The sequence below is a fragment of the Polyodon spathula genome, chromosome 3, assembly GCF_017654505.1.
Source record: "Polyodon spathula isolate WHYD16114869_AA chromosome 3, ASM1765450v1, whole genome shotgun sequence".
Lineage (NCBI taxonomy): Eukaryota > Metazoa > Chordata > Actinopteri > Acipenseriformes > Polyodontidae > Polyodon > Polyodon spathula.
Genome location: NC_054536.1, coordinates 27,237,420 through 27,258,277, shown reverse-complemented (window position 1 = coordinate 27,258,277; position 20,858 = coordinate 27,237,420). Strand labels below are relative to the sequence as shown.

The following is a 20,858-nucleotide window of genomic DNA, read 5'->3' as shown; positions in this document are numbered from 1 at the left end:
CTCAAGGATATTACTCTCATATTGCTCACTAATTACTTGTCTTTTGGCATAAGAAGACTCCTCAAAGGTGAAAGAGGGTTTTTTCTTTCTTATATATATATATATAATATCTATATATATATATAAGATATAATATATATACTATATATATATATATATATATAATCACCCCGCCCTATATAGGGGCGGGATGTGTTTGAGTATAGTATTTACTGTAACAGTATTTACTTTAGGTCGTCATTTTCTGATCATAGTCTATAAAAATAACGGCTTTCCTCAGGAACAGATGAACAGTGGACCTAGATGAATTATTAGACAAAACAAGAATGTCTTTGTGAAAGCGCTAAATGCTGTAGTCGGAGTGGAATTAATCGACACAGAAGAATATACATCACCGTGTACTGTCTGTGAAAGCGTTTAATATAAGTTGTGAAAGGAGGTTTACATCTGTTTTATTTTATTTTACCTTTTTACCTAATATTGTGTTGTCCCGGACAGTCCGCAGCAACAGTCTATGTAATAGCCTACATTATTGCCTCCTGCTCTCAGAACTAGGTATGGTAGGTCTAATTTCCCCCTTTTGCTTGTTCAAATATGAACCATTACGTATTTACTGACAGACTGATGTGAATTTTCACAAGGGCTATCCATTTGCACTGCGATGCACTATTTGGATGATTAAAACCTCTCCCCGAACCAGGCAGTCTGGATTTTTTTTCTCTACATTTTCCATCTCCAAGCCGCCAAAAAGGGGGAAGCTTGCCCGTGCCTGTACCAGCACAGCAGTTACTGTACCCAAACATTCTGTCTCAAAACGAACTGGACCTTGCTGCATATCGGCTGTCTCCTCCTGCATCACTACTTTGGAAAGCGATACCTAGACTCGCCGTTCTTCGGAATCCAGTTCTGGGACGTTTTGAGAAAGTTATGGCTCACAATTGCCGTCTAACTGTTTTCTTTTTCCGATGCTTGGGGTGTCTGCTCGGTTTCAATATAATTCTCGTTCAAGCAGATGGTGAGTTTATACATACATTATCGCATGTAATGTGTTGTGGTTGTTATTATTATTATTATTATTATTATTATTATTATTATTATTATTATTATTATTATTAGCAATAATAGTAGAATTTGTAGTTTGAACAGGAGTTGTAAATTTTAAGTGCACATTCTTCCATCACCAATCAAATACGTTGAGCATGTTGTCACCTGTAATAAAACAGCGGGAATTATGTTACGCATCTATTTTCGTAATTAATAACTGTAACTGCAGTAATAATTCATTATTTTTATGTTGCTTTTCTTCTGACAAGGCAAGATTTCATAAAAGGGTAAAACAAAAATTGCTGTTACATGTTTGGCAAATGTGTGACATGAATGGTAATGCAACAAATACGTGCCTATTTGAAGAAGTATCAGTTGTCTAGAATGAATGCATTCTTTTTTTCTTCTCAGCATACTGACATCATTGTGGAGTGAAGCAGGGCTGCAGAACTACCAGGGCAAAGTGTTATTTAATTTAATATACTTAAGGCGTTTTTGGTGTGAAGCATGTTTTTAGTCTACTCAAGAATGGCGACTGTTTTGTCCAAAAAAAAAAAAAAAAAAAAAAGTGGTTTTTGGATTTAAGATTTAAAATGTATTGAGTCAAGAAAGGTAATAAAACTTCAACCTCTTATTTAAACCTAGACGGGGTATTAATTAGAGTGTATGCTTGTACATTCCTAGAGTTCTGAGCTTTTTTTTTTTTTTTTTTTTTTTTTTTTGGCACATTGTACTCCTTAAAATGTTCAAATATATATTGTAGGAAACAACTGAGGTGCACTTAAATTAATATCATGGTTAATACATTACGCTAAATAAAATGATATACGGTACAGTTACTCTTTTACCATGGGTATTTGAGTTTAATTATGCACTGATATTTTCCAAATACATTTCCATAAATGTTGCATTAGAGTGTCAGTAAAGTACTGTCAAACAAACATAATTATTTAGCAAGCAATGAAAATGTACAGCTTAGTCACTAAAACATTTACCCTATTGTTGAATGTTTATGAACATGAATGCACTGGTTAAAGGCTTATACTTTACATTGGCACTAACAAGTATTCAGTCAGTATATCTTGAGTGTGTATATATATATATATACACACACACACACACACACATATATATATATCAGGGGTAGCACCGAACAGTCAACCTTAGAAACTGGTAGCTAAACAAAACAGAGCACCAGACATTATCAAAAACAGGATTTTCTTTCAAGTGGTTATTAGTCAACTTATTGACTGCTTTTACCTGAACTATTTTACACTGTCAAATTAGTAGTTTTTCTACTCCAAGTATATGAAACTGGAGCCTTCTGCATTACATACTACGACTACTAATAATACACGATTGTAACGGGGTTACAAGTCCGAGCCACAAGTCCACCTTGCACGTCAGGATCACAGAGACACTCGGAGCTGGCCTTCTTTTGTTTTTCAGGTACAGGCATTTATTTTCTTTTAAGTAATATTAAGCATTGATTCACATACTGGTCAATCCTCTCCATTTTATCACCTTACTGGTCAATCCTCTCCATTTTATCACCTTACACAGACAGGCAGCCTTTTAAAGAGCTAGCCACACCCACATTAACAGCCTTTTACAAACAATTTAGTATCGTTTCTTTTTATAACAAAAATATATATCTTTAAATAGTCACATATATAAAACATCACGTATAAAACCTTAAAGTGATTTGTTTCTTTGTTATACTGTGCACTTGCACACACAGTATTTTTAACAACGCATAATAGTACCTACAAACATGCAAGCACTTCATGTATTTTCTCAACGTTAATATTTAGGGTTTTAGTTACTGTTATTATGCAGTATACCGTTATTGATATCAAACACCGTGGCTAAGCTGTACACGGAGTTAAACTAACACGGCTTCATACTGCAACGTTAAAAACACCACCCATGAGTCAGTTACATATAACATAGTGCAACACAACTCATTGTAAACATCATGCACCAGTGAGGGTGCTCCCTCACAATGAGACACTGTAGAGTGCCTGTCATCATGAATTAGGCCAACTGGCCAAAGCATGAAACCATACAAAAGAATAAAACGACATCATGATGGAACCCATCTAAACGCTTTACAATAAAATGGAATTAAAAGAAAACTAGAAAATAAAAACATCCCAACCTTTCAAGGGGTCCTATGGACTAAATTAAATAAAATGTTATGGCAGCACCATACCTATACTTTATAATTGATGAGGCAGTGCCCTATTGTGTGGTTCCTACTATCTGTATGGTTTTACAAAGTCAAGTTGTAAGCTCAGCTATGACTGGTCCGGCACAATACAACGTGCGGCAAGTAACAAAAACGAGATGTAGGTATAACTGCATGGCTGAGAGTATATTTACATGGTTTGCTTCGGATCTGTGCTATTCCTGCACAATAAATTAATGAATATTTGTGCTCCGATTGGCTGAAACAGCCTTGAGTGTTGTTTAAACTGTATTCAACACTGCTGAGGAGCTTTTAGACCTTTAGAATCCTACAACTAATCATCACAACTAAACATCTTAACAACTATGCAAAAGAGACAGACTCGTCTATCTCATCTCACCAGAAGTGTCTATATATCTCAAGAGTACAATGAGGAAAATGCACTTTGATGTAAATGCACATGTGCTGCTTCCGCACTGAGTCTGATTTCAACTGAATCTGTCATTCAGCAGCAGGCTGTGCTCTGAATGTGAGTGTGGCAGAGTGGCTTGCAGTGTGCAGGTGCAGGACTGATTAATGAAAAGGCCTGCAAGAAGAATCCAGGTGCAATGGTGTTTATTTATAATCCCGGTCTGGCATCCACAAATAATAAATCCCAAGTAAAACCCAGCAATGGGTATTGCACTGCTAACAAAACTTTTTACAGTCCCAAATAATAAACAGTTTGTAGAATAAAACACAATACAAAACACGGTCACCAGTCCTGGGTGCATGTTTTAGTGCTCGTGGTGCAGGTACAATGAATTTGTGACTTTTTGATGCAATGCTGTTCCGGGTTAGTGCTGGCCCTTGGCGACAGCTCCGGAACACACTAGCTGTCTGCTAATAATAACAAGTAATAATTAGAGACAAACAAAACAAACACTCACAATATGTTTTTCACACACAAATCACAGCTCCTTCCAGGTTGTTCTCTAACCAAAACAAAGGAACAAATTACATCGCTTCATCCCCTATTTGTACCGTCACACATAACCCCTTGGTAAACAATTGCAGCCGCTCCTCCAATCTGTGGCTGCCGCATCATTTCCCTTCTGGGTCGATGAGTTAGTGCACCAAAGCTCCGCCCCCTTTCTAGATGACCGACTTCCTTTTAACCCTGTGAATGAAGTCTCAGACCAAACAGTCCAGGGTACTCTGTTTCCATTACTTAGCACCCTCACAGGTCAGGAGGGAGATTTACCACCAAAGATCATTCTATTTCCGACAGTGAGCCTTTATGATGTATTGTTATCACAGGATATTAGGATTTGGAATTGCAATGAGTGTGAATGGAAGAGAGATTCCAATTTTCATACAATGACAGAAAGGTAGATACAATAGTGGTGAGTTGATTATGCTACTCCCTTCTGAGTTATCTGTTGTTGTTTTTTTCTTTAATCAAGCTCAGCAGGATGCAGTCTTCTACAAATATAAACTAAAACAACCATAGAGCTAACACTAAATTATCCAAACTCCTTGGGCAACACTTTTTGTTTGGAAAATCAAGTTGTTTGGATAATTATTGCAAACTGTAAATTTAACATTTGTAAATGTAAAATACACTTGTTAACACTGCAAAGATATTTAGGTTAAGAACTTCAAAGTGTGTTTCTTAACGTCTGAAAAAAATGTTTACATTTTAGAGTAAAAAGCTTTGAGAAGCATATATTTTAGATTTGCTCAGTCGCTGTTGGCCCTCTGTGCTGTCAGCTGGAGACCGAGGTCACCACTCTGAGGAGAGATACCAGCAGAATGTAACTTCATTGAGTTGACATCATGTGACCAAGTAACCCGCCCAGAAAATCTAATAAAGCAGCACCACAGTAGTCCAATTGTAATTGCAATAAGCCAGATAATTGGTTATGCGAAAGCGTCTTCTTGGCTATCAAAACAATTAAATAAGATTGAATAGTAATTATATCCCAGACTGGAGATGAATATCCCAGAGACAGGGATATGGTGAAAGCCGCTTTCTGTATATCACTCTGTTGAATTTTACACATTTCTAGTGAACTTGTCTGTCTGTCTGCCTGTCTTTAGGTCCATAAGTAAGTCACACTTCCATGTGTCCAATCCAAGTGATTTGGTTACATCATTCTTTGCCACACGCTGTTGAGTGTATCGGTATCAGAGAATGTACCAACTTGTCTGTCCATATGTCTGTAGGTCAGACTTACATTCTTACATGTACCTTAGGAGGACGTTGGTCACAGCACTACATTTTTCACAGTACTGATACTCTAATTTTATATTTAAAGCCCTGGAGGAGATTGTGTGCCGGTCACATACTTCTTCTTAGTTTTTTTGAAGCAGTGTTTTATGGCTCACACCTTTATTTGACCATTGCTTTATAGCGTAAAATAAATCAAGGCAGCTCAAAACATTGTGAAATACTATTTTGTTGGCAACTCTCAAAGCATTCCTAACTAGTGATTTCAGTCATGTTTTCTTAATGACACTGAGCTTTATTTGTTGCTCATGCATATTTGTACTTCTTCCCTGTATTTTGTGATACTTTTACATTCATTTTGCCAAGATTAGCTGCGTTTATATTTCACCCACTCCCTAGGGAGCGTTCACCTCACAGGACTGGGACAGGTATTGATAGCTTTCACAAGGCTGCACTAACCTGTGCTCTCTAGTTGCATGCTGGAGATACAAATAAATAAAAGCACTAAAAGCAGTTTCTCGTCTTCCTTTCCAGCCAATGAGCTGCTCGCTGGCGTCAGTGTAGTTATGTGGCAGTGACACCCTGGAGTGATGTGTGTTTTCTAGAGAGGGGTTTGCTAAAACCCTCCATGATATAAACTCAGATACCGGCTGGGCTATCTGTTGCTAATGCGGGAGGTATTTTACACCAAAAAGTTATTTGCATCATTTTGTCTAACCTTTATTTCCTAGACTGTTTGATTGTTCTGGTTGCTGAGTTTCATGGGTACTTAAAGGTTAGTTTGCTGAGGGTTTGTACGTACATGTTGTCGAGCACTGGTTCCCAAATTGGGCACTGGGAAGCCTATGGGTGGCGCAAGGTCATTTCAGGTGGGCTACGGTACCTGACAAAGCAATGTTCTGTTGGCCTGGGATCAATTTTTTTTTTTAATGTAGCACTTACTTCCTTGATGTTGGCGCTATTTTATTTATAATCATTAGATCCAATGCCTGTGCTAACAGTGTGTACCTTTATGCAACTAAATAGGGTGATTTTAAGGAATTCACATTTCTATGGATTTACTTTAGACTGGTTCAAGATGCCTAATGTCATAGAGGACCTTGGGCCAAGACAGTTTGGAAACCCTTGACTCAGCACACATCTTCTAAACATCATCCAATTTTGATCAGGTAAAATTCAGTACATCAATCGGTTTTCCATGATGATTCCACCGATGTACAAGGAACTGAAGTCAAGCAAACAAATTGAATGCTGCAGTAGCCTATATTCCTGTCTGTTTTTAGTTTTACCTTATAGTCTGATTGGGTGCTTTGAAGTGATGGATAAGATGTGCTAGAAGGAAACTCGTATCTTGCCATTAGGGAGAGACTGATCTCTTATATGGTGGTAACGATATAACAATGTCACAACAAAGACTCACCTTGTGGCCACATTTGTGTGCTAGGGAGTTTTTGAGGGGATGATGTTGACTTTGCTGTCACACCTCAGTTCTCGTTAGGCTGCCCCCTTCTCATAGAGGTTTATTGTTTATGATTGAGTCTTGTTTTGTTGAAAGTAATTTAATTTTCTCAAAACAGATCTGAGTCATGTTCTGTATAGCTATTTTTTTTTTTACTCTTTTTTACTCTTTTGTACAGGAGGAGGGCATTAAATCCGGAGTCTTCCATTCAGTTCTGGGCCTCTTTTAATCAGAGAGACAATTTAACTGAATTGTTTTGTGGTGATGTGAACTGCAATCTGTTTGAGGCTAATATGCAGAATTGCTGTCTGTTGAGTTTGATGATTGTAGTTTAAATACTGTGTAAAACTAGTGAGTGTGTGCTCCTTTTTTCATGCTCTTGTGCTAGTATATATTTGTGGTTTGACCACTTTTGTTTCTTCATCACAAAGTCTCTACTTCATTTCTACACTCCTTTTAAACTCAGTCATACCCCCTCTAATTCTTCTTTGTTCTAGGCTAAGTAGATAGTTCCTTGAACCTTCATTTCTTTATTTCTTCAAATCTTCATTTTTCATTCCTGTAAAAGCTCAGGGATTAGTCTGTTTCTCTCTGGGGCTACAATGCTCCTTTGATACTGTGGTGACCAGAACTGGACAAACGACTCTTAAGTCCGGTCTTACCAATGTATTATACTACCTCATCCTAACCGCTTTGGATTTGTACTCTACACTTTTGGCTATATACTAAAGAATTCTGTTTGCCTTTTTGATTCCTTCCCTACACTGTCTAGTTGCTGACATCAATGAGTCTATTACAACACCATGGGCTTTCTGTTGGAGAGCCTGTTCCAGTTCTATACCCCTCATAAAGTCAAACTCCTATTGGCTAAAGATCCACAATCAGTGCAGTATGCAAAATAATAATGTTCTCATTAGGTTAGGCATTGCAATGTTTGTCAAATATAATTCTTTCAGAAATTATTGCCATTATATACCAAATATGCTGTTGTTAATATTTAGGCAGTAGTATAATCTAAATATTGGTTACCCACCACCATGATTACTACTTAATTAGCAGAAGGTAATGTTTTTGTGACTCCCTTGTTTCAGTTGTGCACCAGTAATTACAGAAGACATTAATATAATACTGTAAGTTGTAGCAGGTAATGCTAAACATTTGGTCATGGCTGTACTAGCACTGTTGGCTTGTTGGCCACTTTATTTTTTTTTAATAAATCTTAGATCCATGCCATTTTTTGTATTTTTTTTTTTTAACAAAAACACCCCTGCCACGTCACAAATGCTTCTTTTGTGTGGTTAACTGCATGACCATGACATCATGTTTCAGTCTACAGTAGGCTTCAAAAGTGCAGTTTTCTGGTAGTGTAGAAGGCTTTTTTTGTATGTGAATATTGCAATGTTGAGTAGAAACTGACTCTCCCAGCTCAATAAGAGGTGCATCTCTGCTTAAGTGTTTAGAAGAGACATGTGATTTATAAAGTCTGTGTGAATAGAGCACAGAGAACATGGCTTGAAGTTTATTGTCATCTGGGGTATAACGTTGAACGTCACACAGACTGTTTAGTATTCCTCAAGAACTGTAAATCAGTATTATTAACAGTAGCAGCAGCAGAGCGACTAGAAAACAAAAAAAGGTTTACATTCTGCATGCACAATTAAATTAAACCAAATGTATATACTGTATGTGCTTGTGGTGTTTGTTGGGTTGTAACAGTTTATACATTACCTGTAATCTAAAAAGAAAAGCACTTTCAAACGTGTTCACCATTCACCCAATCACAATCCAGAGTAATACACGTGAGCTGGTCTCCTGTTTGTTTGTTTATGAAATATTGTTTAAAATGACTGTCGACTGTTACTGACTGTGGACAGACCAGTGTTGATGTATATGGGAGAGCGTTGTCAGGTACAAATTGTTAGCCAGCTGCCCTTTAACTGAGTAGGCTACTTGATTGAAGGGACTGGGTTTAAAGTTTAAAACCATGGTCCGCTGTATGCCCATATAGGTCAGTTAAATAATTAGAGCCAGCATCATCTAGCTAGTGCAATGGCATGGATCTTTCACTTTGAATTATTCATTTTTGTTGACAGTACCCCTGCGTTCAATTTAAATATCACAGTTTAAGGGGCATGCAACAGGAAAATCAATGTAAGAGTAAAACCGCTTTCCTTAACTGCACATTTTCAATGGAATGCTACTTGGAAGTACAAACAGGTAAGATTTATAGAATTGTTTTGCTAGCTACTATACAGCCAGGCTGGAGCAAAATACTTTGGAAAATCTGTATTTTCAATACAAAATACAATTGTACAGTAGTCTCCGGCTAAGAGAAACCCCTCGCGAAACTGTCAAAGTAAATTAACACATCACCCTTAAACATGTTAAAAAATGCAGTAGCAGCTCTTAATTATGAATACTTGTACAGGAGCAATATTCAAGACATGCAGAAAATTATTTAACAGAATGGTGAAGCAGCTCACCAGGATGGAAAAAAACTAATTGTTCGGTGTTTTGCTGTTTGTTTACATGCCATTTGGTAGCAATAAGGTGCACTCGTGGAAATCAGAATACAAAATGATGCAATGATATGAATGCTGTTCTGGAAAGACTGAATAAAGATTGAAGTGGGGGGTCCTTGTTTCCACCAGAGGACCTAATCTCTAATAGAGTATAGGTCATATTGGGCCCTATTACTAACACTGGCTATTACTCTCCTTCAGAGTGTTTGACATTTCAGCAAGGGTTTGTGGTCTGATACCTAAGATGGTATTTCAAAACGTTTTAAACTAGTTTAAGTTGTCACTCTGTGCCAGCCACTGCAGATTTTCAACATTATTGTCTGTGAACCAGTGTCTCACACCTGGAGAAGAAAAAGAGTATCTAGGGTCTCGTGGCTTGAGGACCGTGGCGGTCTGGAGCTCAGGCTGACAGGAGGAAGCTCGACTGAAGAACTGATGTACATAGAAGCAGAACTGAGGTGTAAACATGCAGTCAGCTTAAAATATTTGTTTACTAATAAACTAAAAGTGGCTGTGTGGCTTTGAAGAGAAGGTGAGTGCAGCAGTTTGTGCTACGAATTCAGTTGATTTGTCAACAAAACTACAACCAGCACAATTGAACAGAAAAGCAAATATCATTTTATAACGTAACAATTAGTTAATTATAGTATTACAAATTTCAAACATAACACTTAGAAAAAGGGCTTGCGATTTCAGTTTAGCATTTCATATTGTTTGCTAAAAGTTATGCAATTATACATTAACATATTGTAAACCAAAAAAAAAAAAAACTTTCATAATTACAAATTGCGACAAAGCTTCTTTAACTTTGAGCACAGTTCTGGGTCCAAACACTGTCTTTGGTGGATAAAGCACTCTCGTCAACAAAGGATGGGTTTAAACAGGATGATACCTGTATGTTTATTTGTTCCACAGTGTCCCTTTTCCAGTGGGAACAAGGCTTCTTTTAACAAACAATACAAAACAAAAATAAATCCTAGAGCGCTAACTAAACTTAACTTCCAGTCAGACCGCTTATCAGGTTTACTGAATTTAAATACATTTTTAAAGTACAGTGTAAATCAGGTCTAGACACAGGTTCTTACATTCAAACAGACAGCTATTGTCTTTGAAACCTGTCCTTTGCCTGGCTTGTTAAATTACCAGTCAAGCAGTGTTTTTGGATAATGTTGGCATCCTGGGAGATGTAGTTTTTAATTTCTCATTTAAATAGCAAGAACTACATTTCTTTTTTCTACCTACATTTTTGAATGCCTACTTTACATTCCAGGGTAAAGATTGCACACTATTCTAGGTCCTGTGTATTTCCAAGGTAACGATTGCACACTATTCTAGGTCCTGTGTATTTCCCTTTTTGCAATTTTACACCATATTCTACCACAACATTCATTTCCACATTAACACCCCCATCTCTTTTTTTATTTCATGTTTCTTCTGGACAGGTTCAGGAACAGCAGCAATTTAATCATCACTTTGTTAATCTCAATCAATTACACAGACGTTAGATTTAAATTCTGCTTTTGCTTTGTTTCCTGGCTTTAACCATTGTTTAAACAAGCTTACATCCCACTTACATTTTACGTCTTGAAAACCGATCGTTGGCAATGCTATTTAGGTCTGCATCTGTTTTAGATTTTGGCAATAACTTTGCTCTCTGTTCCTGGTTCACATTCCTTTGTTTTTTGCATTTTTATTTTTCTAATGCCACTTTCATGTTTTACATCTAAAACGTAGCCCTCGCCGCTATCTTCACTTACAGCAGTGACTTTTGTTTGTGCAAGTGCGATTTCAAACTTAAACTTCAAGGAACAAATGGACAACATTTCCACAATATGAGAGACAAACATTTTAACTGTCTGAACTAAGCGTAACAAAAGAGATTAATTGAATCTCATTACCAAACAAACATCAATTAGAAAGATATGTTTTAAGTGGCATAAACAAGTGAAAGTATTGAATCGCTTAGAAAAGAATCCACTGTCTGGAGTAAGGTGCAACACTTATTACTGTTTATCCCTTACTTATGTCCTATAATTATGATATATATATATATATATATATATATATATATATATATATATATATATATATATATATATAATATATATATTGTTTCTGTATGGTTCTATAAGAACTCACTGGTCATCGTTATGGCTTTGTTAGCCAAAGAGGTGGGTCAGTTCAGGTATACAGTGCAATACAAGCGCTTAAGCTTTTATGTCAGCTTTAATGATATGAGCCATTAGTTGAATGGTACCACATTTTTACTGTTTGACATTCTCAGTGCTCAATCCAGTACCATGGTATTAACATAGATCATCACCAGTGTGCTACCATAGTAGGGCATCTGTATAGTATAAGTTTCATTGCTGGTAGAAGTAATTCTGCGTTTTGTTAACATCTTCAGGGTAAGATATATTTTTTTAAGGGTTGAGGTCTTTGTGTGTACCTTTAATGTATATAACTGAAAAATAATTGATATTGCTAAATTATTTGAAAACAGCGGCACTTGATAATGTTTGTTGCTCTTTTTTTTTTGCTGGTTACTAAGACTCCTTGCATAACGCTAAAGAAGGTGGTTGGATTTTCTGCAAAATCCTAAAAACCATTTACCATTTTTGCTGAAATTTGTACCACATGTGAATCCTGCTTTTGCTTCCATTGTACTTTATGGTTGGTGCCTTTCATTTCTGGACTCACAATACAGATTGCTTTGCAAAAATAATTTACTTAGAAGTTTTGATTCAAAGTAGATCCATTTTGCATTTTTTGCCCAAGTTGTTGAAACTGTATAAATGCATTAATTTAGAATTTTATCCCCCCCCCCCCCAAAAAAAGTGCCTTTTACATAAACAAAAAAAAAAATTCATTAAGGAAATCAATATGAAAATGCTTCTTTTAGCTTTAAAACAGAAAGTAATGTTGAATGGCTGCTCGGTTGAGTCTAAAGCTGGCTGTTCTTTCTCCTCCTCTACAGGGAAAGTGTTCATGTTGGAGTCCAGGAACGGCTCTCAGGGAATGGACCTGGCCACGGCACAGGGGGCGTGCGAGTCACAGGGAGCCCGGCTCGCCATGCCAGAGGAGCTGAGACGAGCCGTCATCGAGTGCTCCTTCACCGCCTGCACCAGGGGCTGGTTAGCGGGCACCAACCTTGGGTAAGAGCTCACCTTACTGGGGTTTCAGCTTTCAGGCATCCAAGAGTGTATTATAGCTTAGAGAAATATATACTAGATAATGATCTATACAAGGTGGCACCAGCAGATTATTGTATAAAGCAGTGGTGCACCGTGAGAGCCACTGTAGCCCAGATATTTGTTCCATCTATAACCACAATTACTTAATCAAAACATGTACTTCTGAGTAATAGTTATCTTAGAAGGTGCTATATTTTTCATCCTTGGTACGCAGAATAACAAGACTGGTGTCACACTCAACTGCTTCTGGTATGAGTCAATGGATAAACAGCCTCACTTAACCCTGTAGTTAAACATTAAGACATTTGTGTCAGCCTTACCAGTTCTCTATATATTCCCTGTCCCTTTTGGTATTTGCAGTATATTCTTTTGACCGTATTTGTGACTGTGTGGAAACGAAACAAGATATCTGAAACTAACATTTTCTGGAAAACCCCCCCCAAAAAAAAAAAATAGAGGTGAAAATAGAAAGGAATTGTGCATTTGCACCTTTACTCTCGATTATAATTTGATCTGGGACAAGTAGCTCTCAGTGCTATCTTTGAGTACTATTCATCCAGTGGGGTTCAGGGAATCAAAAACAGAGTGTATAGTCCTGAGTGATGAGAACAGACTGAGAACAGACGTAATATCGCCTGAAGGACCATAGACCAGCATCAGAGGGACCGAGAGGCCACCTACCTGGTATATGAGCTTGTAAACAGCCCTGCCTCATATGTGCCTGGATGTTTTCTAGTTTTTCATCTAATTCTACTGTCCTAATTCTACAGCTGAGGCTTACAGTTGTAATTTTATGCAACATGTGTCCTCTGCTGAACTGTTGTAAAGAGAAACTGTGATACTTGCTTGCTACCCATGCTATTAGTTCCATTGATTGTTGTAAAAGTACAATGTTTAGTAATAGTTTACCTGGCAGCTTTCTCTGTAGTCAATTCCCAACTGTGTCCTCTTATCTCTGTGTTGCTCTTGCAATAGTGACAAGGGTTAACTTTGTCAAATCTTTTTAGGATTTAAAAAAACTTCTTACTGTAATCCTTTTATTTTCTAGGCTAAACAGAGTGCCTCAACCTTCCTCATAACTTGTAGCCCTGGGATTAGTCTGGTTATTCTTCCGTAGACTCTCCAAAGCTGCAATACAATGCAGAGACCAGGATGTTACATTACACAGCCTCCCTTGATTTGAACAATTTTGACAGTACAGCCAAGCATCCAAAATGTACGAATGAGAGGAGGTCCATCGATGCATGTCCAGTTCCTAGTAGCTGATTGATGCCTAAACTTTGTCAACTGTATTAAGCTAGAGAACGAAATATTCAGCTTCAACTGCTACAGAGAAGATTGAAACTAAAACATTTTGTTAAAACAGAATAAAACAGAATAAAAACAGAAGGAATAAAGACCCAAAATACCGTGCGGGCTCAGTGCCTGCAATTTCCCTTTCACGTTGTTTGCCCAACCCTTGGGAGTCCATGTCATTTCAGCAGCAGCAGAAGTGCAGGATCATTCTATCACCTGCTTACCAAAACCTTGGAGTGACTTGAAAATGACGATGCATTGATAACCAGGCAGCTGAAAAACAAAACATTTAGCTGTGATTTTCACATGAAACTTTATGGTTCAATCTTCAAATAGAACTGCCAATTGCAAAAAAAAAAAAAAGTTAGCAGACAAACTCCAAAAATCTAAATAATTACTCAGTTCTCCCCTGATTCAGCATTAGCTCTCTAATCAGCCCTAATGATTCACTCTGACAGGCTGATGCAAATAGCATGAGGTTGTCAAGTGGTACGGTCAGCTTGAGCAGCCCTGTAAACACATAGGTGAACCGCTGAGCCTTTCTGAGCACAGGGGATATGAGAGAACAAGCACAAGAGACAAGCTTTTTCTTTTCCTCACCATTATGAAGCTGAATATAAGCTACATATTTTCAGATTAATCAAGCAAGGTGTTCAGAAGTTAAGCCCCACAATAAGAAACAAACTAACATTTAAAACAGGAATAAATATAAAATCAGTAATTGCACTGCGCCGGCAGCTCACCCACATACAAAAACAGGTGCTTTGTACTGTAAAGGTGCAGAAAAGATATTGCTATGAAGTTATTATTCTGAACAATTGACAACCAGTAGGTGTATGTACCTGGAGAACTGCTTATCCATTAGTCATGAAACTTAGAAACAGAAGTTACTGCCTGGAATGTTTAGTTGTATCAGTTTTATGCAGCAAATGGATGATGAATGACCAAACAACTTCCTGAGACATGCAGCAATGGCGGAGGATGTACGTTACTGAAGTACTTGATTCAGAGGCCTTCTTGGCTACCAGAAACCTGAGAGTGCCTGTGGCAGGCTGGCGAGTGGATAGAGGCCCAGAGACAGACTGCAGTTCAAAAAAATAACTATTTTATTATAAATAAACAAAAATAAAGTGCACAAGGGCAAAATAACAGATACTCAAACACAAATAAAGCAAAAACAAAACTCACAAAAATAAAGTTTCCAGGCTGGGCAATGCCTTCACTGGATTTAGAAAATTCAAAAAAACCACAAAACAAACACCAACCTGCTTCCTCAGCTCCCTTCTCCCAAATGAGAAGCTGAGGCCTCCTTTTATATCAGGTGGCTGGGCGTTGATTGATCGTTAATCAACCTAATCAACTAATCAACCCCAGCCACCTGAACATAATAAACCCAGGCAGGCAGGGGAAGTTAACCCCATCCCTGCCAATTTAAAAGGGCAGAGCTTTGCTCTGCCACAGTGCCTGAAATTGTTTTTGTTCATTCTGTGGAACCAAATGGAGGGACAGGACTGGTGGTGTGGCACTGATGTGGTTTTGAAGTGTTCAGCTGCAGTAACACTGTTGGTTTCTCCAAAATGGATAGATGTCCAGTTATATCTGAGTTTGAAAGGGACTGATTAGTTGGAGTACCTGTATACCAGACAACAAGGAGATGAATACACAGAGCTTGTTTGGGGGGATGCTGTGATTTGTGGAGAGTGTAGCGGATGTGCGGGAATGGGTAGAGGGGGTTACCTAACTTTCTTCTGGGACCACCTGGGAATTACTCACTTGTATTAAAAAGCTTAAGCATGAATATGTTTTGAACTGTTGTCTTACAGGACCACTGTGTGTAACAAGCTTGACGGTGGACAGCAGAATATGAAAACAGTGGATGTTAAAATCGAAAGCGCCACTGATACGAGCAGCCAGCATGATTCCTTCTGCATAAAAGACAAAGGTCAGTACCAGTATGTTGCCAGCTGCTTCTATGTTTCAAACCGTGTGTTTCATACTACTTTCAATACAAAGAAAAATACTTCATTCACAAAGCTGTAACATAATAACTAGCTTACAAGTCACTTGAAGATATATATATATATATATATTATATCTAATATATATCTATATATATATATATATTATATCATCGGATATATAATGTATTATATATATATATATATAATATATATATGGCTGTAACATATATAATAATGTATGATATATATATAATATATATATATATATATATATATATATATATATATATATATATATATATATATATATATATATATATATATATATATATATATATATATATATATTAAATAATGTCTTTATTACAGCGTAACCAAAAAATGCTGTTTTATTACTTTTTCCTCGTAAGAAGTCCAAGTTATTTATAATCCAATTTGTGAACAAAAGCAAATGGTAGCCTCTTTTTTTTAAAGATTTCTTCCCGTTCAGCTTGTAAAATACAAATCTCTTTATTACAGCGTAACCAAAAAATACAGCGTTTTTTTCAATGTACCAGCTCACATGCTCTCACAGTGCAAATGTTAAAACTGAGAACTACTGTAGACGGACCGCGCTGTAACTCCAAGCTTTGAATAAGGTAAAAGGACAGAGGTTAAAACCATATAAAACAGTTTTTGGAGGTTGTTGAATAAGGCAGGGTCTTAGATCTTGTGGATGGGGTCTGACCTACATCAAAGGTCGAGGTGTAACTTGCATTTCGAGGAATCCTACAAAATGAGTCTAGGAGAAGTGTGTGAAATGTAGAAGTGGCAAAGGTTTGTGAAGGGAAAGGAGGGTCCCTGAAGTTTCATCTCATGCAGTCTGCAGTGTGGTCTTTGGTTGCATGTTTTTAACAGTTGAAAGAGACTATTTATAGGTCTGATAAAACAGTTGTGCACAACAGGATGGGCAATTTGAACAGCTAGCGGTAACTGTAACATTTCTTTTTTGACTGAAACATACCTGTACTGGCAATGTCACGTCATCCTTTCTCTTTCACAATTTTGTCTAATTGTGTCTGTCCTTCCATCGTCTCTGCCTGTCGCACTCTACATGGTAAACATGATAACCGACATTTCAAGTTGATTTTGTCTATAATCTGATACATGTATACAAATATTTTAACCACTACATGTATTTGTTCTTTGCAAGTTCTTACTTTATTCATTGACAACAGCAGCTGGACATGTTAATTTAGAGGAGAGAGAGGGTGAAAGCCAGACTAAAACAAAACTTAAAACAGTGCGAAATGTCTTAAATTACTCTGCCTCTGTAATCTGTGTGTTTTGCTTGTGTATATTATTTTGTAAACCACAAACAATAATGTATTTGAATTTAAAATAGCTAAACAATAAACAACTTGAAGAAATAGGATACATTTGGCATAGACCACAATGTAGTTTACAATAATCTTTCTAGCTTGTATGCAAGGAGCAAAAAACCCTTCAACCTAATCAAATAAAAAATAAAATCTACTTGCATACTGTATCTCTGTAATAATCTCTAGAATAATGACCTTCACATTACACAAGATATATGGAAAAAGATGACTAAATGAAAGTGCTATTAAAATAAAACTTGGAACAAATGATTCTACCAGAGGCATATTAGGGATATATTACTGCTTATATTTCTTGTCAAACAGGATGCATTCCGGCAGAGCTCTCTGGTTTATTCTGATGACCCTTTTTGGTGCGTAAGGAAAATATATCAGAGGAAAAACGTTTACTGCAAAGTTTGTTATGCATAGTAACTGTAGTGTTTGGATGTAAAGGAGATATATAATGATTCTAATGTTCAAACAGCAATTAATAATAATAATAATAATAATAATAATAATAATAATAATAATAATAATAATAATTAATTTTTATATAGCGCCTTTCATAGTGGACCACCATCACAAAGCACTTTACAGAGGTAGGCTGTGAACTGTGCATCTACACTACGCATTATTACACTTTGTCATGCTTTTACTGTGGGAAACTGTTGTTGCGTATTGTCAAAAATCTTGAAGAGGGTGCCATATTTAAATGTTTGACCTTTTACCTAATCTCCAGAAATTAATTTCAAAAGTTTTTGTTATTTAGAACTTCATAAAGGCAGTGATAAGGACAGCGGCACCATATTAATAAATAAATAAATAAATTCTATGGTTAGTTAATTTATTCTTTCTTTTACTGTACTTAACTGTACTAACTTAAAATAGTTTTATTCCTTATGCCTTTGTCTTTGCACTTGCTTCCAAATAATGTTCCATTCTCTTCGGAGGTTACACTTCTGAAAGAAAAATGTATTTCATTGCTTCACACTTATAAATAGCTTCAGTTTATATACTGACAACATATTGGAACACTACAGTACAGTGTGTGCTGGCAAAGCACCTTACACAATGAGAAATAAAGAAGCGAACTGGAACCTTTCCTGTTTTTACAAAATCTGTCACTTTTACATTTAATTTCTCCAGATGGAGAGAGCACCCATGTGTGCAGAATGTTTTTCACATACCAGTGATGTTTCCGTTTCAGAAACTGGAATATCTCTGAATTATGAATGTATAATTCTCTGTGGTTGCAGACAGCGTCCCAAGAGAAAGGTTGGATCTGTTGTGACCAGGGAATAATATTGGAAAATGAAACACCTTTGCAACAGAAAATATCCTGTACCATAGAAATAACAAAAAGCTGTCAAAAAGTGTCATTACATATTTCTTTGTAGAGCAACCGAAATCAAGACTAATCCACTAATGAATGAACATGAATTAAAAGTCATTCTCAATGTCTTTGAAGGTTAAATGAGTTTTAGGTAGCTCTTTTTTTTCCCCACAGGGTCTGGTGTTGTCTCCACCCCCAAAGGATAAGGTGTAACATTTCTAATTGCCCCATTAATAGAGAAATGAGTGTGGGCTGTTCTTGCATGCAACACAGAGGAGACTACTATTTACATTTACAGCATAATAATACAACCCCTTTAAGTTATGTTCTATAAATACCAGAGTCCTGAATAGCACATTTTCTACGAGAACATTGCACACGACAAGACAGGGGACCAGTGGGATTTTTGGATAACAAAGGTGCTAATCGAGTTTTAGATGATACAGTTATATGGGTGTATGGATGTAATAAGAGGTCATGTTCATGGGATTATCTTTCCTGACTCTTTTCAATTTTGTGTTGGGCTTCAAATTTAACTTCCAATTGCCAGCTGTATTGTATTCATAATTCAATGGTTTTATCTGAAACCCAGCAGAGAAATGGGAAAGGATAGTTAAGATTCTGTTTATGCTGTTTCTGGGAACTAATAATATCAGTACATGCGAGTACCTTTATCTGATCCTAAAGGGAGGCCTGTTTCTTCCTAAACTGGTCAACTCAGATGTGGAGGAACTGAAGCACTGTATGGTATCACTTTTGTTAGAACGTTTTGTTTTACAGACTAACTACCTTTCAAGGTCAGTTTACCTCTCAGCTCAACCTAATCCTATTTAAATCAGCTTTACTAAAACACTAACTGGATTTCTCTCAGATGACTCTTTGGAAGTTTGTGCTAAGATTTTTTTTTCTTCTAATTCCATTACCCTTCACTCTGAGTTCTGACAACTGTCATGTTGTAATGGACACTGAGATGGAAAGAGGTTTAAAGTCACAGTGTCAGAATACTGAGCAAATGAGTACCCCACAGAGGCAAATGTCTTTTCCAATAAAACAAATCTTTTAACTGTTGTAACCACTACAGAGCAGAGTCTGAACACTTCCATATGGAAATGCCAAAGTAAAAGATGCCTGTCCACCTCAATGTACAATGTCCTAAAATGCTGCTATTGTTTTGTTGTTTTTTTTTTTACAGTTATGTAGAATGCTAATGTTTTTTTTTTCTTATCCCTCACTGGAGATGAGTCCCCTTGCTAAGGGGATATAGTGGAGGCAGCAGGCATCCATCTGTCTGTCACACTATACATTTTTGTATAGATCGGGAAAACTGCTTATACAATTTGATAAAACTTGATATTAACATGATTTAGCATACGTTATTGGAAATAGCAGCTTCAGTATAAATGTAGGTGTCTGCCTGTTCATCCATCTGTCCGTATGTCACACATTTTTGCAAATATATGGAGAGTAGCTTATCCAGTTGTCATGAAACTTGGTATTAGCATTATTTACCATAAGATTCTGAGGATACACACACACACACACACACACACACACACACACACACACACACACACACACACACACACACACACACTATATATATATATATATATATATATATATATATATATATATATATATATATATATATATATATATATATATATATATATATATATATATATATATATATGTATATACACACACACACACACACATTGCTCCCTCGATAAAAGGCTCTCGTTTATAACGTACCTTGGATATAACGCGCCTACAGCATGCCCCCCAATTCCCTATACTAGTGTGATTCATGCAATATTTCTACAGTAAATACAGCACCAGTGTTGTGCAAACTATAAACAACTTCTCAGTCTAACTTCCGTTTCTTTCTCCTTCTGGTACAGTATCTGAACGGGAGAAAAGCTGCGGTGGCATTTATAACACAGACATCTTATTCAGCATTCATTTTATAACTAAATAAATAGTAGGCCTATCACGTGGTTATCTTTCCTAATGTATACTCTATTGCTGCGAGAAGCGCTGTAGCTTTCTCTGGGAGACGAGACGCTTCAGCTTCGCTTCTGCCCTGCTCCGACAGCCAAGCCTGGGGCGAGCCTATTCCTTCTTCCCCTCACCCGACCGGCTCTCCTTCTCACACCTGGTTTGCTTGTCTGTCGCTTCGAACTGAACTAACGACCGCCATTTAGCCAGGCTATTTATAGTTTAAAAACTGCTAATTAAAATGATCCACAAGTGGGAATGTTACCTTTTTTGTAAGAAATATG

General features: G+C 36.9%; 1 protein-coding gene across 1 annotated transcript in view; it reads left to right on the top strand.

Moving 5' to 3' along the window:
- The first annotated feature begins 387 nt into the window (after positions 1-387).
- susd5 (sushi domain containing 5) overlaps positions 388-20,858 on the top strand; it is a 30,244-nt gene continuing 9,773 nt past the window's right edge. The window contains exons 1-3 of the mRNA XM_041244863.1: positions 388-1,015; positions 12,406-12,583; positions 15,742-15,860. Of these exons, the coding sequence (XP_041100797.1) occupies positions 928-1,015; positions 12,406-12,583; positions 15,742-15,860 (385 nt within the window). The 5' untranslated portion in view covers positions 388-927. The remainder of the gene's footprint in view (positions 1,016-12,405; positions 12,584-15,741; positions 15,861-20,858) is intronic.